Source organism: Gopherus evgoodei, chromosome 14 (assembly GCF_007399415.2).
Source record: "Gopherus evgoodei ecotype Sinaloan lineage chromosome 14, rGopEvg1_v1.p, whole genome shotgun sequence".
Lineage (NCBI taxonomy): Eukaryota > Metazoa > Chordata > Testudines > Testudinidae > Gopherus > Gopherus evgoodei.
In genome coordinates this window covers 32,208,739-32,223,136 of record NC_044335.1, presented here as the reverse complement: position 1 = coordinate 32,223,136, position 14,398 = coordinate 32,208,739, and the positions used below count along the sequence as shown (strand labels likewise).

Genomic DNA, 14,398 nt, shown 5'->3' with positions numbered 1-14,398 from the left:
GATATGGATAACCAAACACAATGAAGTAACAGTCCACTAGTGTTCATGAAGTTTAAACACCAAACAATCACTTTGATCTATACTAATATACAAGTGAATTGGCCTGGGGATCTGGAATGAGCTGGCATCTGGTCTGCCAGTGTCACAGGGGACATCCCAGAAAACACAGTGTCCCTCAGGAAATGGGTAAAGAGTCAGTTGAAAATCTCTTCCCTGTTGTGGCAGGTAACAGACAGGTGTCTTGCCCACTGATCACATATGGAATCTCTGCTGGTGCTGCTCTCTTTGGTGGCTCAGCACTTTCTATCCTGTCTGAAAAGATACATACAAAAATCTGCCAGATTCCTTTGGACAATGGATGGTTCTGTCACTGATCCAGCAGGTCTAAGTCCCTAGGCTGGGACCCGCCCCTCCACTGTGGCCTGCTCCATCACACTCCGCCTTTCTCCTACAATGCCTATAAACCTGAATCCTCCCCTCAAACTAGGTGAAAAGAGAAAATGAAATCAAACGATAAATGTGTTTTACACTGAGGATGACTCTGGCCCTAGTAGCTTAGTTTTACACTTGGCAAGCACGACAGGGCTGCCCAGCCAGCCAGCAGAGCTGCAGTGATCTCACTGTCTCTCTATTTGTTATGTAGGGTGAAGTGGGATTTCATGTGATGCTCTTCAGATTAAGTTACTTAAAGGATACTTCAGCAGTACCAAAATATCCCTTGCTCGGCAGCACAGCCTGTAGTCCCCTAACAGCTGGTTGAGCCAGAGAGCATCATGATTACCAGCCTGAATATGCAGGCTTCTTACCCAGGATTTCAGAGCCTGGTTGTGTTGTCAGACACAAGCCAAAAAATCTTTTGGGTAGTGACAAAATGCATCTAGTGCCAGTGCCAGGTCTAGTCCTGCTGATCTGAAGTCAGGACAGCTCTATTCTTACAGGACTTGTCTACACGTGGACTTGTTTCCGATTAACTGTTCCTACTTAACTCTCCAGTGTTCCAGAATGATAATGTCCACCCATGGCATTAAGTAGGAACAGTTAATCGGGAACAACTGCATGTGCAGCCAAGCTCTTCCATACCGAGGGCTCAGAACACTTTCTCAGCACATGGCAGGTGGCAGAATTCAGGTTGGTGGCTGGTAGCACAGTTGGCCAACTGAGCTCCTTCTTTAGTTCTATGACTTGCCTGGATGTTGATTATCCAGAGGGGTGAGCTTTAGTGACCCTCTAGATAACAGGAGCTGATGGACGTGAGGTAGTCATACTAACGAGCTGTGTATCCCATGTGGGGCTTTACAGTCTAGCTTAGAATGATGTTGCAGGGGCAGACCTTCTCTTGGCTCAGCAGCAAGATCTAGACAAACCCACCTTTCCCTCAAGAGCGCACATGACCACTGGGATTCCCATCTGACCCAAAGGAACAATCTCTCATTCCTGCCTCTGTTTCTGAGGAGCTGTTTTGTTTTTAAAGAGAGGGACAGAAGCAGAGCTGTTAAAATCCTTAACACAGTCCTTGGGAGCTGCTGATTTACAATTCAGTGTGCAGGGGGGAGAACAGAACAAGAGGATACACATATTGCACGTATTGTATAAAAAGGCTGCCCCAGCTCTAATAAGTGATTTACCAGGGCAGGAAACAGAACAGACTGCATCTGAGGCAGCAGGAACACTGGTCTTTTGGGGGATCTTAGCCATTTTCTCTTTGTTCCGCATTCGGGTGCATTATATTTTTCTATACAAAGTAATTTTTTTTAAATAAAGTTTTAACACATGTGAGGGAATATATAAGATGAGAGCCAAACAATGCCTTCTAGCACACCGGCTCATTGTGGTGGCTGCTGTTGGTGGGGATGTAATCCTCTCCGTTAGTGGCTTAGTCTCTCTCTCAACAATTCCCATTGCACAGTCCTGTTCCCTCGCTATCGGTGCAAAATAGCAGCTACTGTTGTTTGCAATTAATAAAGGACCTGCTAACAAACAACAAGAAAGGGAAACAAAGTCACCATCTACCTGTGACCTACATAAAAATAACTAATAGGGACAAACAGGACTTTCTGGGGCAGAAAGGAGAAGATGGAAGTATTCTCGGTCTCCTTCCTCATTCTACTTCACAATGTTTCTTGAGGATCTACCCTCACTCAGCCTGCTGTACAGAGCCTGTTGGCAAGATAATTCTCTTTGAATTTTGCCTGCAAATCACTTATGTCAAAGTACAAATCAAATACCCTTGTAATAGCCTCACAATCAACAAAGTATAAAGAGGCTTAGCAGAATTTGATTTTTATTTTTTCCAATTTTGACAGGTGATTATTTTAAGCATATTTTCTATTTTTATTTATTTAAACTTTCAGTTGTGCAACAGTATTTGTTTTACATTTTAAATTTTCATCAATTTAAATTTTCAGAGTTGCAGGAAATTAGTTGTAGGAGATTCAGACAATTATTTAGTGACCATAGATGTTGAGATTCAAAAAGTTCAAGTTTTATAACCATTCAAACATAATTTGTTAACACCATGTCAAAATATCCTTAAATGAAACTCTACGTTCTCAAGCAGCATTTTACTTACATTGCCTTTCTGTAAATTTCAGTTTTCAAGGCAAGTATTTTTGTTGGTTTGTGTGTGTGTACAATGAAATTGACGTTTACTAATATTTATCGATTAAAAATCTAATAGTTTATGCTCAGGCTTGGCAGAATCTCAAACTTGGATACAACACAGAAGCAGTAACTCCATTTCTGGACAATGCAGATCTCAGCTGTATTGTCAGGTAGTTCTTGCTCTATCATGGAAAATGTGAAATCTGTCATATTAGAACATATTTATTTCGTTAAACCAAAACCAGAATGAGGTCATCCAGAGACAGTTACAGGAACCTTGTTTTTCAAGAAGATAAATTATCAGCTAGCTTATCTCTTAGCCAGATCTTGTTTTATGCTAGTTCTAGAACCAGAGAACTTGGCTGAAATCTTGTGAATTTTATCATTGAATGTGGTCTCACTAGCTATGTTAGGTGCCATAATCACTCATCAGCAATGCTGAAATCTCTCAAATGTCTCCTGTTAAGACAGTTCTGCAGGAAATGCACAGAGTGCCTGTCAGAGCTCATAAACTAAGCAGAGTTGGATGAGGTAAGCCCTTGGACGCTGACTTGCCTTGGGAAAACCCAGGTATTCCAGGAAGTAGTCAGAGATTCAGAAGGATGAGTCACATCAGCTAAACCAATGATTAACCAATGCCCCAGAACAACGTTAGGGGAGGTGTTGTGCTGTTTGAGAAACTACAGACCTGGAGGTAAAAAGTATACAACCTTGTGTTCCTATTGTTGTCCCTGTCTTTCCCTTCTTCTGTTGTGTTCTGCACCCCTTGTTGGATCTTCTCCATTTTTAGATCATAAATTCTGTGGGACAGGGATGTCTTTTATTGCTTTTACAGTGTCCGGAATAAAGTATGAGCTTTGCGTACCATTTCACAAATAAAATTGTATTTTTAAAAGGGGGCTTTGACCGTTTGTGGTAATTAACAATTCCCACTGCACTGTCTGCAAGAGCAAAGGTGCTAACTCCAGCTGTTCTGCACAAATTTCAGCGGAGGTAATTACATTTTGCCTCGCTAAATTCCCCCTGGCTGCTGGATTGGAATGTGCATGGAGGAGAGGTTACAGGCTTTTGGAAATGGGAGGAAGTTAAGCATTCCTCTTCAATTTCCCTTTTCAACTTTAGCTAGACTAACTTGGGATAATGAAGGGCTATGGAGGAAGCAGATGGAGCAGACAGGGCCACTGAAAACACAGCTTGGCTACTACAAACTATCCATCACTGAAGTGCAGGGAAGTTAGAAACATGCTTTAACCAAAAACACCGAGAATCTCATAATCACACGGCTGGGCCTCAGGAAAGACACCCAATAGCATAAACCTGGTGGTGAAGTCACAAGAGTTGGCAGTGCTGCTGTGTAACTGTGGCAAGTCCCAACCCTCTCTGTATCTATTCCCAACTGTAAGGCAGGATAATGCCCACCTGCCGGTTGAGAGTTGCCAGGCTGAAGCCAGACCAGTGGACAATGCAAGAAAAGGGCAGGTTTATTTGGGCTCCAGCAGAATGCAGGGGAGCAGCCCTGCCAGCTCAGCTGAGAAGAGCTGCCACCAGAGGCTGCACTTGCATCGCATTCAAACTGACCTAACCAGCAGCAGCTCAGTCCCCAAAGAGAGCCAGACTCTTTGCCCCAGAGAGGCTCCTTCAACCTAAGGAGCCCAGTTTGTGCTGGGGACTTTTTGAACCTATACAAATAAGGTACAGCTCCAAAGCCAGCACAGCCCCAGGTCACTCATCCCAGTAAGGCAGATGGGCTGCAGCCACTGCCCTAACTTTCCTGCTGCATGGACACAGGGAGATGCCCTGCTGTCTCAGAGAGCCCCTGTGTGCTACCCCATGTCAGCCCCTGCCCCCTTGCCCCAACTGGTATCACTCCCAGCCCCCATCATCCCCTACCCCCATCACTCCCTGTCCCCATCCCCTACCCCATCACCCCACCCCATCACTCTCTTTCCCCCATTACCCTACACCATTGCCTCTGCTCCATCATTCTCTACCCCCCTCTGCCCTATCACCCCACCTCATTACTCCCTACTCCCTTTGCACCATCACTCCCTTCTCCCATGCCCACCCCATCATTCCCTACCCCCCTCTGCCCCATCACCCCACCCTCCTCTGCCATCATTCCTTACCCCTCTGCCCCATCACCCCACCTCATCACTCCCTACTCCCTTTGCCCCATCACTCCCTTCTCCCATGCCCACCCCATCATTCCCTACCCCCCCTCTGCCCCATCACCCCACGTCATCACTCCTTATTCTCCTACCCCATCACCCCATCCTCCTCTGCTCCCATCATCCCACCCCAATGCCTCTGCCCCATCATTCCCTATCCCCCTCTGCCCCATCACCCCACCCTCCTCTGCCATCATTCCTTACCCCTCTGCCCCCATCATCCCAGCCCCATCGCCTCTGCCCCATCACTCCCTGCCCCTCCCCCTTACTCCCTTCTGCTCCCATCATCCTACCCCCATCCCTCCCTCTCCCCCCATGCCCCCGCCCCATCGCTCCCCGCCCCCGGCTGGCCTGCCCCGGCAGCGGGACGGGCGGGGCGGGATCGGGTTTCACATCCTGCAGCAGCCGGCGGCCGCAGGGCAGAGGAGCGGGACATGGCGGAGAGGTGAGTGCGGCGGGCGGGCAGCGAGCCCTGAGCCCGCGACCGGGCCGGGCCGGGCCTCCCGCACCTGTTGAGCTGGGTCCGGCCGGTCCCAGCGAACAACCCCCCCCCCGACCCCGCTGGCGGCGCTAGGAGCCCCCCCGCCTGCAGCCGGCCCCCCATTGGTAACGGTGGGATCCCCTCCCCCCGCCTGCAGCCCGCCCCCCATTGGTAAAGGGGGGATCCCCTCCCCCCGCCTGCAGCCCGCCCCCCATTGGTAAAGGGGGGATCCCTTCCCCCCGCCTGCAGCCCGCCCCCCATTGGTAACGGTGGGATCCCCTCCCCCCCCAACTGCAGCCCGCCCCCCATTGGTAAAGGGGGGATCCCTTCCCCCCCGTCTGCAGCCCGCCCCCCATTGGTAACGGTGGGATCCCCTCCCCCCCGCCTGCAGCCGGCCCCCCATTGGTAACGGTGGGATCCCCTCCCCCCCCGCCTGCAGCCCGCCCCCCATTGGTAAGTGGGGGATCCCCTCCCCCCTGCCTGCAGCCCGCCCCCCATTGGTAAGGGTGGGATCCCCTCCCCCCCAACTGCAGCCCGACCCCCGTTAGTAAGTGGGGGATCCCCTCCCCCCGCCTTCAGCCGGCCCCCATTGGTACGGGTGGGATCCCCTTCCCCCTCCGCCTGCAGCCGGCCCCCCATTGGTAACGGTGGGATCCCCTCCCCCCCCAACTGCAGCCCGCCCCCCATTGGTAAAGGGGGGATCCCTTCCCCCCCGTCTGCAGCCCGCCCCCCATTGGTAACGGTGGGATCCCCTCCCCCCCGCCTGCAGCCGGCCCCCCATTGGTAACGGTGGGATCCCCTCCCCCCCGCCTGCAGCCCGCCCCCCATTGGTAAGTGGGGGATCCCCTCCCCCCTGCCTGCAGCCCGCCCCCCATTGGTAAGGGTGGGATCCCCTCCCCCCCAACTGCAGCCCGACCCCCGTTAGTAAGTGGGGGATCCCCTCCCCCCGCCTTCAGCCGGCCCCCATTGGTACGGGTGGGATCCCCTTCCCCCTCCGCCTGCAGCCGGCCCCCCATTGGTAACGGTGGGATCCCCTCCCCCCCAACTGCAGCCCGCCTCCCATTGGTAACGGTGGGATCTCCTCCCCCCCAACTGCAGCCAGACCCCCACTGGTAAGTGGGGGATCCCCTCCCCCCACCTGCAGCCCGCCCCCCATTGGTAAGGGTGGGATCCCCTTCCCCCCTGACTGCAGCCCACCCCCCCATTGGTAAGGGTGGGGTCCCCTCCCCCCAACTGCATCCCACCCCCCCATTGGTAAGGGTGGGGTTCCCTCCCCCCCGACTGCATCCCGCCCCCCCATTGGTAAGGGTGGGGTCCACTCCCCCCTGACTGCAGCCTGCCTCCCCATTAGTAAGGGTGGGATCCCCTCCCCCCCGACTGCAGCCTGCCACCCCATTGGTAGGAGTGGGATCCCCTTCTCCCCTGACTGCAGCCTGCCCCTCCATTGGTATGGGGGGGAATCCCTCCCCCCAACTGCAGCCTGCCCCCTCCATTATTAAGGATGGGATTCCTCTCCCCCTGGGTGCAGCCTGCCCCCTATTGGTAAGGGGGGGAATCCCTCCCCCAGGCTGCAGCCCAGCTTCCCCACTGGCAGTGCTAGGAGCCACCCCCACAGACCCCTCACCCCCATTGCACTGGGAGCAGTGGGCAGGAATCCAAAGGGACATGCGGACTGGCGAAAGCCCTGGAAAATTTCCTGAGTCTGAGCTGTGTCAGGCCAGGGCATATGCTCCCTACAATGGCTGGGGCCTGGGGATTGGGGAAAGGGCTCCCCGGGGGCAGGAGCCCTGTTGGGCTGTTTAAAAGGAGATACATCAGTATTGAGCAGACTTTAGGGAACCTTCCTGCTTTAGCCTGTAGGGGCGGCGGCGAGTGAGAGGAGGTGGAGGGGAGATGGTTGATGTGCCTAAGGCTCTGGTCTGCTAGGACTTGGGAGATCTGAGTTCAGTATGTCACTTCATCTGCTTGTGCCTCAGTTACCCTCTGTAAAGTGAGGATAACAACACTGCCCTTCTCCCACCGTGGCTTCCTAGAGAGCCCCTGTCCTGAAGGGTTTACATTTTGCTGTGTGTTTGTAGCGCACCTGGCGCAAATGGGCCGTGATCTTGGTTGCTTTCCTCCCTGATATCTGTGATACCTTGGCATGCTGGGTGTGCACATGAACTGGATTTTTCTGTTTATGATTAACAGTGAAGTAGTTGAATGTGTTAATGTTTAAATGGAGTCTCTGCATTAACACCCACCTGGGATGAATGGGGCAATACGTGCTTCAGAACTGCTGCAGGTCACCTTCAAGGGTGGAATATGAAGATTTACAAAGATGAAGTTCTACATTTTGCTTACATTCTTTGTGATGAGTGACAAAGGGGCCAGGATCTGAATGGCATTTGGCTTGCTTTGAGTCCTAGGGGAAGGGACCCAGTGGACTGAGTCTCACTCAGTTCCTGACCCCATAACCTGAGGGTTTAAGAGCTGAGACTGTCCTCTGGGTCCCCACTCCCAGAGGGCTTGTTCTTTGGGCAGCAGGCGAACTCCAGTGTCTGGGGCAGGTAATCGTTTTCCTAGCCCCGTTCCAGTGTCTGACGTGCATTAACTGCACCTTACACAGTCTGTGCAGAAAAGTTGTTCTAGTTTAATTGCCATTGACATGCAGCTTTGATTGGTTTTCTGTAGGGAAGGAACTTGTTTTGGACTTGTCCTTTAGATATTTGACTTCTCGGTAAAACCAGGGGGCCAAGTTCACCCCGATGTAAGCCTGTTAATGTCAGGGGCTAACTCTGGGCCAAGATGTTTACATTCAGATGGGGCTCGTCTGCCCAACTTTTTGAGAAACCTTTTTTTTTTTTGCCGGGTCTCATGTGGTTCTGTTACTGTCAGACTGGCCTTTGGCTTCACAGCCTGCTCAAGGTAAAACTTTCTGCTTAACAAAAGTTATTGTCACATGCCAAATGGAAGTGTCAAGGCCAAGCAGTGCTCTTGCCTTTGCTAAGGGGCTTTTACATGTTTTTCTTGGCATTGATGAGCAATTAATCAGTGATCATCTGTATGCCTTTGAGCCTACTCTTCCTGATTCACAGGCTTTGGGGTGGATGTTTGTGCTGGTTTGAGTGTCATAGTGTACTTTGTACAGTGGTTATTGCTGTCTTACTTTCTTACAATCCATTAAAAATGGAGCTACTAATGCATGGGGGAGGGATGGCTCAGTGGTTTGAGCATTGGCCTACTAAACCCAGGGGTTGTGAGTTCAATCCTTGAGGGGGCCATTTAGGGAACTGGGGTAAAAATCTGTCTGGGGATTGGTCCTGCTTTGAGCAGGGCATTGGACTAGATGTTCTCCTGTGGTCCCTTCCAACCCTGATATTCTATGATTCTATGTGCAGGAATGATTATCTTTGTGCTGGGAGAGTTTTAATTTCACCCCTAGCTTGGCTCTCCTTTGTCCGAGGGATAAGTATTGAGGATCTGCTGTTTACAACTAAGGTGGATGCCCAGGAGACCCAGTTTTCTCAGAATGCGCTCCAAACATGGAGCGATGTCACACATCCTGCGAGTAACCCAATTCAGACAGAATACTTCCTGATCGCTGTGTGTTTGCATGAGGTACTTGGGGTGTGATGCAGAGGTTGGCAGAAATACTGTCATTCTGTAGGGCCAGGCCACTAAGCTCTTTGATGCTAATTGCTTTTGCATTGGTCCAGCAGAATTGCTTCTTTTGAGAAGTCAGTATGCTGTAATGATTTGACATTCAAATGAGGGCTATGGGTCAACTGGCTTCGCACAGTCTCCTCAGGTGGGAGGAAGCTGTGTTGGCATTTTTGTTGGTGTGGCTCTTTTCTTCATTATTGGTGCAGGCTCACTGGAGGAGTTCTTCATAGAGTCTGAGATTTGACTAAGACTTTCTTACTTTTTTTTCTTTCATCTCTTCCTGTAAAATGAAGTTTCACTCCCTAAGAACAGAGAGCACCGGATGGTCCACAGGGAACATCACATCCTTTTGAGATTGACGCAAACTGACAAGAGTCAGATAAAACACTAGAGTGAAACGGCCTAGGTGTCACAAGACATCTGCCAGCGGCTGCAGGAGCAGGTGATTGTTGCTCTTGCCTGTCCACACCCAACTGTACAAGGACATCTAACTCTCAGAGCCTAGACAGTGTAAAGTTGCAGGTCATTCATTTCTTTGGACGAACTGGAAAAATGAGTCAAGTAGCCAAGACTTTGAGACTTTTTACTGATTCCATCAGGTCTGTGTGAAGGCACACAAGGTTGCCTGCACTTTTTTTTCTAGCTAGTCCAGTGAATCATCATCTACTACCTTTGGTTGTTTCTGGTGTTCTGCTTATTATTTACTGAATTATGCAGTGGTATTGTGGCTGTGTCAGTCCCAGGATAGTAGAGAGACAAGGTGGATGAGGTAATATCTTTTATTCAGCCAGCTTCTGTTGAGGGAGAAAGACAAGTGTTTGATCTTACACAGAGCTCTTCCATTGGTCTACAGATAAAATATATTACCTCACCCACCTTGTCTCTCTATCTACTGACTTGGTAGGGCCACTGCTTCCTATTCCTTAGATCCAAGCTGTTTGAAAGTGGTACTGAGATCACAGTGGATTATAGGAATGCAAATTTTTGAGCCAGGTTCCTGTTTGGATAGTCCACATGCCTTTTGTACTCACAATGGGTCTGTTTAACTGAAACAGATACACTGGCCTCCATTGTAAGTACATCAGATACAGGAAAATCTCTCTCTGTTCGGGTGAATAAGTTTTGTAATCAGGAGAAGGTTATGATCAATGATTTTTTGGGGAAAAAAAAAGCAACATGATGCAGAAAGAAAAGAACAAACAGTTACTATTGTTAACTGATTGGCCAGCAGGTGCCTGCACGTTTCAGAGTACAGTGCATGTGTGTGCATGAATGTATGGCTTTTTTCTAGATCCTGATGTATCTCTAGTGTCTCTTGTTTGTGGCTGGACCCCAGCTGGCCTACATGTGGTAGTGTTTCTTCAGTGGCAAATGCCCCTCTTAAGAAATAGGGCTGCGTGGGGAGGGGTGCAATCTGCCTCTCTGGTTTGGTCCTGCTAATACTAGAAATGGAGCAAGGAGGGTTTTTGAATTCTGTAGTGGAAAGGAGTAGGGGGATGGGTTCAGAATGTGCCTGGGTACTGGGGTCTGATTGCCCTTTGGCTTGACCGGGGGAGGGAGGACACCCAGCACATGCTGCTGGAAGGATGGGATTCATGTGTCTCAAGGATGACCTTGAAAATAAGGGACTAGCTACAGTACTGTCATCGCCTCTCACATACTTGAGTATGATTTAATTGCCCAGAGCTGGTTCTAATTCTAACCCAGGGCTTAATTCATCACTTTTGTAGCAAATTGTTATGCAAACCTTTTTCAGAGATTGTCAGTAGATTTCAACTTGGAGTAGATTGAAACAAACCACAAATTACCAGCCTGTCCAAAACAGCAGGCTGATTCCACAAATGTGAATTCAACCATGGCTTTGATATCCTGGGGTTTTCTGATGCAACTAGTCTGAGTTAGGTAGTTAACCTGGTGCAAATCTCTGTGGGGATACTCTAATTTGTGTTTGAGTGGTTTATTTTGGTTTATCTTAAACTTGTTCATGATTATCTTAAATTAAACTGAAATAAACTTGGTTTAAATCCATATATGACTGTCCACACAGCCTCTGGCACTAGTTTAACTAAACCGGTTTAAAATCACACCTTAAGTTGGGACAGCTCTGCATTCTAAGAAACGTAAGGTATAAACCAAATGTAGCAGTGTCCCTGCAGGGCCCTCCTGGGTCCTGCCCCCTCTGGGCTGAGAAAGTCACACACAGACCTTTAGGTGCAGTGCCCACCTGGTGCTTTAATTTAAAGGCTGTGCTCCCACCACCTTTCCACTGTACAAGTAGTCCACCAGCAGGAGAGAGGGGGCAAAACACTCTCTCTCTCTGCTTCCCCTCACTGCCTTTCCTCTACTGTAGCTTTCCTCTTTCCAGCTCCCCCGGGCTTCCTTCCCCTGGAGCTCTTGGCCAGCCCCAGCCTGACGAGGCAGCAGCTGTTTAAGCTTCCCCAATCAGGGCCAGGTGGTCTACCCAGCTCCAATTCACCTGCCTTAACTGGAACTGGAGTGACAGAAGGTTGGCTAAGCAGTTTTCTGCTTAGCACCCTGTCACACCAAACCTTAGTTAAAGCTTAACTGGTTACCTGTACCACCTTTCTTACGGTCCTTTTAATTTTGATTGCTTAATTTAGGAAAAGGACTCGCAAGTTGAATTTAGTTTTAAGGAGATTTAATAAAACTACGTAACAGCAACAACTAATATTATAGGATATAAGAAGACAGCATGTCTTTGTTTTGTAACAGGTTCCATTAAAAAAAAAAAAGAACGAGGAGTACTTGTGGGTTTTTTGTGAAGGTTTTTTTGTTGAAGAATTGTGACTTTTAGATCTGTAATTGAGTGACCAGTGAGGTTGAAGTGTTCTCAGACTGGTTTTTGAACCTTATAATTCTTGACATCTGATTTTACAGACAGCCCCCCAACCTGAAGCAACTCACCAGCAACCACACACCACATCAAACAACAAAAACACTAACCCAGGAACCTATCCTTGCAGCAAAGCCTGTTGCCAACTCTGTCTATTCAAGGGACACCATCATAGGACCTAATCACATCAACCACACCATCAGAGGCTCGTTCACCTGCACATCTGTGATATATGTGATATATGCCATCATGTGCCAGCAATGCCCCTCTGCCATGTACATTGGCCAAACCGGACAGTCTCTATGAAAAAGAATAAATGGAGGCAAATCAGACATCAAGAATTATAACATTCAAAAACCAGTCGGAGAGCACTTCAACCTCCCTGGTCATTCAATTACAGACCTAAAAGTCGCAATTCTTCAGCAAAAAAACCTTCAAAAACATACTCCAACGAGAAACTGCAGAACTGGAATGAATTTGCAAACCAGACACCATTAAATTAGGCTTGAATAAAGACTGGGAGTGGATGGGTCATTACACATAATAATAACTATTTCCCCATGCTAATTTTTCCCCCTACTGTTACTCACACCTTCTTGTCAACGGTTTGAAATGGGCCATCTGATTATCACTACAGAAGTTTTTTTTTTCCTTCTGCTGATAACAGCCCACCTTAATTGATTAGTCTCATTAGAGTTGGCTTGGCAACACGCATTTTTTCATGTTCTCTGTGTGTATATATATTCCTACTGTATTTTCCACTGCACGCATTCGATGAAGTGGGTTTTAGCCCACGAAGGCTTATACCCAAATAAATTTATTAGTGTCTAAGATGCCACAAGTATTCCTCATTTGTGTTTTTTTTAATGGGGAACCTGTTACAAAGCAAAGACATACTAACTGACAGTATTTAAAGTGCATACACTAGCATGTTCTCTTCCTTGCTAATTAGGTCCCCAGCTTTAGGAAAAGTTATGTTTTAGGAAGTGAGCAGTTGACTGAGTTGGGTCTTTACTCAAGAGAAAGTCTGTATGTTACATATCACCAGATACCTGTTCTGCTGTCAGCTTTCAGCTCAGTTACTGTTCATGGCAGGAGTTGACACTGCAAACACAGGAGGAGTGAAGGGTGCAGTAGCGGGAAACCCAAATAGCAGGAAAATAGAAAGAGATAGTTAAGGTCCCTATCTGAGACAGGAGCTCAATGTCACCAGGAGAACTCCCAGTTAGCTGGCCCAAGACCTCAGACTTCTCCCTTCCATGTGTCTTCAGCTTTCAGGAAGCGACATGCTGAAGGAGACAGGCCGTTTTAGCCTATTTCTGCCTGGTGGTCCAGCTTAGTCCCTCTTACTAAAGATGCTGACATGGATGTTTAGATGGTGATCCATACTTCTTCCAAACATTTGAAATGTCCAACCAAAATGTGATGTCCTCTCTCACCATCCAATCAGGGAACAAGACATCAGCTTTTAAGTTCTTGCAACAAGACTGGAATTTTCCAGGAAACAAATCTTGTCACAGCAGCTTGTTTAAGACAGGTCATGCCATCACTCTTGGTACAGCCATCTTGGGACAAACCCTGAATGCTGGTGGGTTTGCGCCTGTCAGCAACTTACCTCCTCAGGTTGCTTTCCATGAGTCCGTCTGCGATGCATTCCTGGGTCCATTTTGCAGTTATGCTTCCTCAAGTTGTCATTTCTTCATCAACACTCTGCTAGCTGCTGAATTGTCCTGTTTAAAGGTGATATAATTTATACAAAGTCCCTCCATATTCTCTGATGCTCTTTAAACTTGTTTTGATAGTCCATTATACAATGCAAAGTCACTGCAAGAATCGCCGTTCTCTAGAAGGCCTGAAGAGCCGTATAAATCTTCTGTTTCCGTTCTCCTTGTTTTAGCAACAATGATAGGACCTTGGTATGGCTGAGTGGTGTCTGTGCATTACTAACCAAACAGTTACATTTCTGATTATTCCACTCCGTGGTCAAGTGTCCTTATACACACACTATTTGGTTCTAGTTCCTTTTATTTACTGCTACTTTCAGCACAAGTGTATTCACTAACTTCATAGTATATGCGTGTTTGATTGCAAACATTAGCCTTACTTCTTCATTTTATCACTTAAACTAAAAGAACTCAATATGACGCAACCCCTTTCTTTCCTAACAATATTGCCCATAAGGTAAACCCTTATAGAATAGCAATGTTTAATTTTTTAATTCATTGGCTCATTCACAGACTATTGAAGAAAACTAGACTTTGTATGTTTGTATGTTTATTCTCTGAGCCCTCTTTTAAAGGACCTTGGTGACTGAGCAATTGTCAAATAGCAATAACTCATAACTTTAGGGCAGCATGTGGCAAGCCCTGGATCTCAGGGAAATTGTCAACATCAGACACCCCAAATGCTGTTGTGATGGAAAATTAATCAAAGGTTCAAAGAAAAAGTGCTTTTTTTCTGCCTCTTTGACTTATTGTTTTAATATGCTCTTTTCTGCTCTCCTACCTTCATGGTGCTCTTTCTGGACTAGGCCATCCAGAGGAAAGGCTTGCAAACTTTCACCAGAGAAATGCATTAGATTCTCAAATGTTTATTACTTGTTAGGTTTATTTTGTTTTCATTGCCTCTGTTCAAACAGAACAAAATGAT

The 14,398-nt window shown here is 47.9% G+C and overlaps 1 protein-coding gene across 1 annotated transcript in view; it reads left to right on the top strand.

The window, feature by feature from the left end:
- The first annotated feature begins 5,187 nt into the window (after nucleotides 1-5,187).
- The window catches only part of LOC115635165 (rho GTPase-activating protein 39-like), a 120,090-nt gene continuing 110,879 nt past the window's right edge, over nucleotides 5,188-14,398 (top strand). The window contains exon 1 of the mRNA XM_030533493.1: nucleotides 5,188-5,214. Within this exon, the coding sequence (XP_030389353.1) occupies nucleotides 5,204-5,214 (11 nt within the window). The 5' untranslated portion in view covers nucleotides 5,188-5,203. The remainder of the gene's footprint in view (nucleotides 5,215-14,398) is intronic.